The sequence below is a fragment of the Sander lucioperca genome, chromosome 19, assembly GCF_008315115.2.
Source record: "Sander lucioperca isolate FBNREF2018 chromosome 19, SLUC_FBN_1.2, whole genome shotgun sequence".
Taxonomy (NCBI): Eukaryota; Metazoa; Chordata; class Actinopteri; order Perciformes; family Percidae; genus Sander; species Sander lucioperca.
The window spans coordinates 29,821,203-29,828,702 of record NC_050191.1 but is presented as its reverse complement, the minus strand read 5'-3'; the positions used below and the strand labels follow the sequence as shown (position 1 = coordinate 29,828,702).

Here is a 7,500-nt window from a genome sequence, read left to right as displayed (position 1 = left end):
GTGGCGTCCGTAACTGGGAGTACAACGATCTGGTACGAGTTCACGGGGAGTAAGTTACGGGTTTGACTGTCGTTCCAAGGCACTTACACGGGAAGAAGGTTGTGAAAAGACGAGTTATGGGTTGCCTGGAACGCAGCATAACTAAATTGTCCACAGTGCGCTCTATGTTGTCAGAAATCAAACTTGGTAAAGACCTTCGCCAGCCGAGCTAGGCTACTTCCGGTTTAGTGCTCAGCTAACTTGAATGGGGAATGAACGATTTAATCGTGCTCTAGACTTTCCAAATGTTATTGGACTGAATGGGTCAAATTCTGAAAGTCAAACAAGTCATTTCACAGGGGTTGGGAAGCAAAAAAAATATGTCTCCACTGATTTACAGACGTCTCTTTCGGCATGTTAGTATTTTGGGGAAAAGTCTTTTTGGGCCCCAGGACATCACGTGACGGGCCGGGAGCTGCTATTTTCAATTTGCTTCAAATCTTGGGGCACTTCCTGGGGTCCGATTATCTCCTCATTGTTGGCAGTTGAGAAAAAAAATAATGTGAATTCAGGCAACTTCTTCCATTATTAAAGCAGCAGCAGCCGCCGACTCTCAAGATTTGGAAGTCAGAGGTTTCCACAGCACACTGATCACGACACAACAAACATCAGCCGCGCTGTCTCAGAGCTGCTCTCTGCAGACTTGTAAATCAAGAGTAGTAAGTGTTAGAAGGCATTCAGCAGCACTGGTGTGAACTGTGACTTTGTTATAAATGATGCATGAATGGCGAAGAGAAAAAAACGAATAGCTCAAATAAATATTTACACTCATTCTTCTGGCCACGCTTTATGAAATGGATTGTCACAGACTACAGATACGAATCTGTATTACTGTGATGGTAGTATATGAAAAATGAAAAACATCTGTACTGTATAGGAACGGAGTTTGGCAATATGATGCTAAACGTTGAGGAAACCACCAGCTTGTATTTATTCTAACAATTGCAATTAGCCACAGTGAGTGCAGGGACATTAGTAGAGCCTTGGCTTTGCTTTGCTGTAAGGCATTTGCTTTTTACAAAGTCAGCAAACACATTTTTCCATTGAAATGCTTCCACACATTACTTTCTCAGTCTTAACTGGCTTTCAAAGACTTCATCTGTGTGGTGTTGCATTGGTCATCAGTCAGTGTTTCTCAGCTCAAGACAAACAACTTTTTGCACTTTTGTGTCTGACCGTGTGTCTCTCGCCTCTGGTTCAGTTCAAAGAGTTTGACCAGATCATGAAGTCGGACCCGGACCACCTGGCAGAGCTGGTGAAGAAGGTCAACAAGTGGCTCATCCACAGCCGCTGGAAGAAGGTCCAGTGGTGCGCTCTGTCCGTCATCAAACGTAAGCAGACCAAATACCATCCAGGGGTGTAGCTGTAATAACCGAAGTGAGGGGGACAGATTGTTCAAGAGGAGGATTTTTATTGCAAGATTCTCTACCGTTTGTCTCTTGAAATCGCAGATTCCGGGTAGCATCCTTTTTTTGAAAATGTTCAGTTTAATGTGAATTACAGCAGTCTTGATAGCCTGCTAGCTCACATAACAATGCCTCAGCTAATGTTGTGTTAATACAGCAGTTGGGTGAATGAATTTGTCCACCTAGCTAGCGATAGCAGGGCAGCACCCCCATAACCAACCAATATACAGCTACCACACCCCGTAATGGGGGGATAAATGCGTGCCCGGACCGGTGACTTTTGTCAGAAATGTATTAGTGTAGGGGGGTCCAGGGGGCATGCCCCCCACCAGAATTTTATGAGGGCGTAATAGCCCAAATTTGGTGGCCTCTGGCAGATTCTAATATCACTATTCCATCATATACACTGATCTAAATGATTGCATATTTAAATGAGTTGTCCTCACACAACCAGAGTAACGTGCACATCGCCCACTTATGGTGCGTTCAAATCAACTCAGACGTGTTGTAAGTGTGGGGGACAGAGGGCGCCGACGTGAAAAGTGCAGGGGACATGTCCTCGCTTACCCCGTGTCCGCTACGCCCTTGGTGTCATGGGAACACAGTCAAAAGAGATTAAAGATGTGTCTCCATAATGGCTAGTGTCACGATTGAAGACTGGAGAGGAGGCTTTTAAAGTGCACAATTTTGTCTTTATTACCAAAATGACGCCAAAACATACTCAAACCAAAAATACAAAAGAAAATATTAAACTGAGGCACCAAGTCTCCTCTTTCTTCTCCTGAAGCCCTTTTAACTCACGCTATGTTTACACGTGGCCGGCTATTTTCATAAACGGACATTTCAACCTCTCCGTTTTCAAAAATAACATTGTGCACAGCTGTCAGTTTTCAGAAAAGTCTTCATTTACACGTACCCGTGTATATATGCCTAAACTTCCATTTGTCTCAGTTTACATGCAAACGTGCAAACAAAGTTTTCCAAAATCTCCTCTCTGTCCGGAGTTTTTAGAAAGACTCATTTTCAGAGGCGAATTCTCCATTTGTGTGTAAACGAGGGCACAAATGAAGGGAAATGTCTGTTTTTCAAAATAACCATGCACGTGTAAACAGGATCTCAGCCTCCCCTAATTGGACTCTACCACCTGAACAGGGGATTATAGGGCTAACCTGAGCAAGCAACATTAACACTTAGTTTCTCAAAAGATTATTACAATTAGATAGATCAGTTACTGCTGACATTACTAAGTTTTTTGAAAAATAAACCATTAAATTGCACTTTCTGGAGAGTTTTGTGCAAAGATGCATGATATGTGCAAAACTGCGAGGTTAAGAGCCTATACTTTGCATTTTTGTCATATCAACAGGTATTAGGGCATTTAGCATTTACATTACTGTTCATCAGTCATCACTTGATGGAGAACAGGAGAAAGGAAGCCTTTTCACAGTTAGTAAGTAAAAAAAGAACAGATGTATAATATTTATAGGAATAGCTTCATCTGTGAAGTTCCTTTCTCAGGGTTATAAAATAGACATATGAACATTCATTCACTTATTCAACCATAGATATAGAACAATGTATTTAACCTTCATTTATACTCGGGAGATCATTGAGGGCAACCATTGTCTGGACACATTGCCATGACACACAGCTGGATTTAAATCAGCAAAATAGATCTTTAACAGATTTGAGATTATTTAAGTTTAATTGAAGAGTAAGGCCCCCAACATTACGTAGAACTCTCAGTAGGAGCTCACCAAGTCATATTAATGCGGTTGTGTTGTATCAGCCTGGACCTGGGTCACTTTACGAGTAAGGCCGACGGTTCGGCAAAAACACAGGTCTTTCCATTCATTTTGAATGGGGGTAGTGCGTCTAGGCTGTGGCGGGGTTTGCCTGCAGGCTAGACACTCAAAAAAACCGCAGCGGGTCTACGGCAAAAAGTTGAGACCGTCTCAACTTTTGGAGGAACCCAACCCGTCACGCTGCGGTGGCCAATCATGTAACCAGAAATAAGACTTGTCGGTGTGTTTTGAGGCGGTGTGAGAGTCCCGTACAGGAAACAGGAAACATCACTGCCTCTATCTCTGCCACAAGAACAGTTTTTAAACACCAAACACAAGCTCTGAACTGCCCGGGAGTTTAACAGCTGAATGTTTCCTGCAACAACAAAGCACTCGCTATGTCTCGCTCGTCTCTTTTCGTTCTCTCTCTCTCCTGTGAAATGAAGCTGCCTTCAAGTGCGCTCGGAAACATTATCTATAAACGATCTGGCGGAAAACAGTAGCTGAAATATAGAAATATCAAGTCTACTTGTGCTTTGTTGGGGGGGTTTAAGAACACAACAGGACGTCACACAAATGGGTTGTTTCATTGTCTGGCTCTACATGTATATTTTCTCTTTCTCTTTAGGTCAGGTTTAAATGCAGGACTTTTACTTGTATTGGAGTGTTTTCACAGCGAGGCATTAGTACCTTGACTGCAGTAAAGACTCTGAATACTTCTTCCACCGCTCTATATATATCTCTTGTTTCTTTCTCATCATGTCACTCTATCTTTGCGTCCCACTCTTTGTTCTCTTTATCGATCAAATCGAAGTTGAGCTTCATTGGCTGGAACTGAACACAGGCAAGTGTTGCCGAAGCATATCATCATATCGTATTAAAAATGAATACATGTGTCCAATCCACAAGGCGTATAATGAAGAAAACTTAGAAAATTAGACTTTTTCAACCAGTCTGTGTTCAGTAAATGCAAAGCCATTAATTCAGTCCGTTATTTATGGCACAGGCGTTAAATATTCTGAGGCCATAACCAGATGAAATGAATTTGGCAGAAATTAGCGGTTATCGATCTCCGTGTCTACTCATCTTTCACCCTCCATCTCTCGGGCTCTCCCTCCCTCCCTTTTTTGTTTTTTTTTATATCTCTCTAATTTTCTCACTTCAGTTCAATTCAAAACTGCGTACAACAGAAAAAGAAAGCGTCTATGTTGCCAAAGACGGGATGAAATTGAATCACAGATAATGGCGTTTAAATTCTGCAGATGTAACAGAATTTTAACTATATTAGTGTATGAAAGCTATTACAAATTGCATCAGTGTACAAGAATGCAGAACATCAAGCAGGATGATTTACTAATCTTAGTAAAAACCTTTATTATATATTTACATTAAAATACACAGATCAGTACACTTACCTTCCACAGGTGGTCAGATTCATAGTTTTCTATTAAGTCCAGCATCATACTCAGCCTTGTTGATGAAATTGTTTTCTGAGAAGTGGCGTGAACAAATACAGATGTGTATACCAGGCTCTTGTTTGCCTGAAAAAAGGAACAGCATCCAATCTTGTTGGGCACCTTCTTCTATAGGAGAACCAAACTAGATTCATTTTTCTTTTCAAACAAAAAAACATACTGAAAAACTAGGGATGCACCCAATACAGGATTTGGCTTCTGATTCGGCTGAATATTTGGGCTTTTTGACGGGGTTCGGTTTCTGCCGAACCTTGGAATTGTTTTACACAGAACCGAACCCTACGCTTGCACTACGGCGCTACGCTGGTCGACGTAATGACGCTGCCGTTGATTACGGGAAGGTGTTTACGTAGGTTTTGGCTCATATAGATGTCTTTGGTCACGTTTAAAAGGACATCTCACGTTATAACATTATAGATATGAAAGAAAATGCGGAAAAGCAAAACTACTGTATTCCTTGATCACATAGTTCCTGATTTAAGCTTTTTCCCATGTTAGACTGTTTAGCCAAAGTTTCTGTACAGCTGCTTGCGTTTAGACAACATAGGTAGGTAAGTTAGTCCACCCTCACCATAGTCCAAACTTAAAAAGTAGAGAAACACGTTCAGTATCAGTTCCTAAACTCAGCTATCGTATCGGCATTGATATGGAAATGTTTACTGACAAAACAAGCTGCTGCTTATGGGCTCATGACCTAAAAGATAGATGTTAAAGTCCTGTAGAAACTGACCATTGGGGCTTTTGGGGGCGTTGGGGAATGTGATCTCTCTAGTAGGGAAGGAAACAGAGCCAGTGCTGTGGAGTTCCCCGGGGTTAGAGTAGGGCTGCACAATTATTTGCAATTTTATCTAAATCAAAATATGGACTAGTACAATATCCAAATCACAATATCAGGCCACTGTGTGGACTATTTCTGTCAAAACAAGAGGGTCCCCGGGCGCCTGGGTAGCTGCGAGCGTGTGCCCTATGTACAGGGGCTCAGTCCTCGCTGCAGAGGCCGCAGGTTCAATTCCGACCTGCGGCCCTTTGCTGCATGCCATTCCCCCTCTCTCTTCTCCCTTTCATGTCTAAGCTGTCCTATCAAATGAAGGCCTAAAATGCCCCAAAAAAATAATCCCGAAAAAACTCCTCTGTGAGATGGAAAGGAAGGCTTTGACTGTTTTCCATGGTTGTAGTCCCAGAAACAAAGTGCGGGGGGGGGGGATTTAAGTGGTTCTCTGTTGTTGGACATCTTTGGTGATCAGAGACTGTCTATAATGAACACCATGTTGAAGCTTAGTCAATAAGTGTGTGTGTTGCCAGAACACCTCGGGGCCAAAGTTTGATCGATTAGTGGATGATCACTTGGCAGTGAGTCGGCAGAGGAGGAAATTACCAGGAAACCATGCAGAGGTTCCCCATCCAGAAGCTCTTAAAGTCCCATCTCTGGATGAAATTTCACAAAAATCCCAGAGGATGTGGGCACGGAATCAGATCATGTTCAAAGCTTCCAAAAAACTGAGGCGGCCGGGTGGAGGACAGCGGTGAAGGAAGTTCGGGAAGACTGAGGTTCTAACTCTAAAGTCCAGTTCAGACCAAAGATTTGCGTCTCAGAGAAAAGTTCCAGTGTTCTGAACCGGCCCGTCTTAGCTTGACTCAAACCAGCTGATGGCGTCGCTGCGACTCAGCTGGTGGAGTCTCCAGAGGCTGGTTTTAGAACGTAAGAGACGTCTCCTGTTTCAACAGCCAACAGAGAAGTCAGCTGGTCGAGTCTCCAGAGACTGGTTTTAGGACGTAAGAGATGTCTCCTGTTTCAACAGCCAATAGAGAAGTCAGCTGGTCGAGTCTCCAGAGGCTGGTTTTAGAACGTAAGAGACGTCTCCTGTTTCAACAGCCAATAGAGAAGTCAGCTGGTGGAGTCTCCAGAAGCTGGTTTTAGAACGTAAGAGACGTCTCCTGTTTCAACAGCCAATAGAGAAGTCGGCTGGTGGAGGTCATTGAGAAGAGTCATTGCTATGGAGATGATACACCATCTCGTGTCGTCTCATTGGTGGGAACTGGCAGGTTTCAGAACGCTGCAGAACAACGCGTTGCAAGTAGTTGCAAGTTTCAACTCGTCGCGAAATCTTTGGTCTGAACTGGGCTTAACCCTCAGAGAGAGAGGCTCTGGCAAACTGTGAACCGTGACTCCAGAATGAAAGGCAGAAGCAGGAATTACCTCTGGACCTCTGTCAAGTCCAACACTATGATTGCCTTTCAGGAGAGATTGGGAACGTGGTGCTAGAGCAGCTAAAAGCACATTACATTTCTGACATGGTCGCACAACACGTAGTACAAACTAATTCTTTGCTCGTCCTTTTTTTTAACCCTGCACTCAGAGCACAGTCAAACTCAAGGCCGGCCCTTCACATATGTTGATCCGGCCCGCATATCACTTTAGGTAAACAATAAGTTTTGGCCCGCCAAAAAGACGATAAACTTTTCAGACTGCAATTACGCGAGACTCTTGAATTTTGGCAGATTTGCTGACTGAAATTGCTGAAATTCCCCCAGAAGCAGAGAGTTTTCATATACAGTCTGTGAAACAGGTTGCTGTTAGTCTGCTGTGTGGTAGCCTACTTTTAAAAATGTAATCATTGTTTTTACTTGATTTGCTAAATTCTATGATGGCTAAGGAACTTTTTTGCTGAATTTTTTTAAGGCTTTATGTCTGTAAACTTACCGAACTTTTTTGACGCTTTTTTCTATGATGGCTAAATTACTTTTTGGGGGCTTTATGTCGACTTAACTATAAGTGAGAAGGCTATATGAGACACG

The 7,500-nt window shown here is 42.8% G+C and overlaps 2 protein-coding genes across 8 annotated transcripts in view; one reads left to right on the top strand and one right to left on the bottom strand.

Annotated features, from left to right (window-relative positions):
- Positions 1-7,500, bottom strand: part of LOC116045413 — a 977,204-nt gene that overhangs the window by 718,252 nt on the left and 251,452 nt on the right. The gene's annotated exons all lie outside the window — the stretch shown is intronic.
- Positions 1-7,500, top strand: part of myo6a (myosin VIa) — a 177,196-nt gene that overhangs the window by 116,697 nt on the left and 52,999 nt on the right. For all 7 annotated transcript variants that reach the window (XM_035995053.1, XM_035995052.1, XM_035995051.1 and 4 more), the window contains exon 23: positions 1,241-1,370. In XM_035995053.1, the coding sequence (XP_035850946.1) occupies positions 1,241-1,370 (130 nt within the window). The remainder of the gene's footprint in view (positions 1-1,240; positions 1,371-7,500) is intronic.